The sequence below is a fragment of the Buceros rhinoceros genome, unplaced genomic scaffold (genome assembly GCF_000710305.1).
Source record: "Buceros rhinoceros silvestris isolate BGI_N320 unplaced genomic scaffold, ASM71030v1 scaffold7503, whole genome shotgun sequence".
NCBI classification, from domain to species: Eukaryota; Metazoa; Chordata; class Aves; order Bucerotiformes; family Bucerotidae; genus Buceros; species Buceros rhinoceros.
Window position 1 is genome coordinate 16,191 of NW_010401744.1, and position 417 is coordinate 16,607.

The 417-nt window shown below is 59.7% G+C and overlaps 1 protein-coding gene across 1 annotated transcript in view; it reads right to left on the bottom strand.

The window, feature by feature from the left end:
- Nucleotides 1-302, bottom strand: part of EPHB3 (EPH receptor B3) — a 16,459-nt gene extending 16,157 nt beyond the window's left edge. Inside the window, exon 1 of the mRNA XM_010132370.1 lies at nucleotides 281-302. Coding sequence (XP_010130672.1) covers nucleotides 281-302 — 22 coding nt within the window. The remainder of the gene's footprint in view (nucleotides 1-280) is intronic.
- Nucleotides 303-417: the final 115 nt, after the last annotated feature.

A 417-nucleotide genomic window follows, 5' to 3' on the forward strand; every position in this document is an offset into this window, starting at 1 on the left:
GCAAAGCCAGTGGTGCCTCCTGGCCAGTGTTTGGGGGTGTCAAAGAAGGGAGACCGGGCACCCCAGTCCACACCCTCCCCCTCTGTTTTGGCAGGGTGAGTATTTACTGTGGCTGGGGTTGAAAGGGCCTGTTCCCATGACAGGGCGGTGTGGGCCAGGCAGGTTTATCCAGAGGAGGAGGGACTGGCAGGCTGCTCTCCCAGAGACGCCCCACATCACTCATTTTACAAGAGGGGAGAAGAATTTGACCGTCTGGCCAACATTCCTGGAGCAGACTACAAGACAAACCACACCGGCAGCATTCCCCAAACAGCCCCAGCCCCAGCCTTGGGGGAGCGAGACGCTTGTCTGGGAAGAGCTGCAATTGCAGGCAGCTGTCGCTAATCCCCGGCACAACCCCACGGCACGTCGCGAACA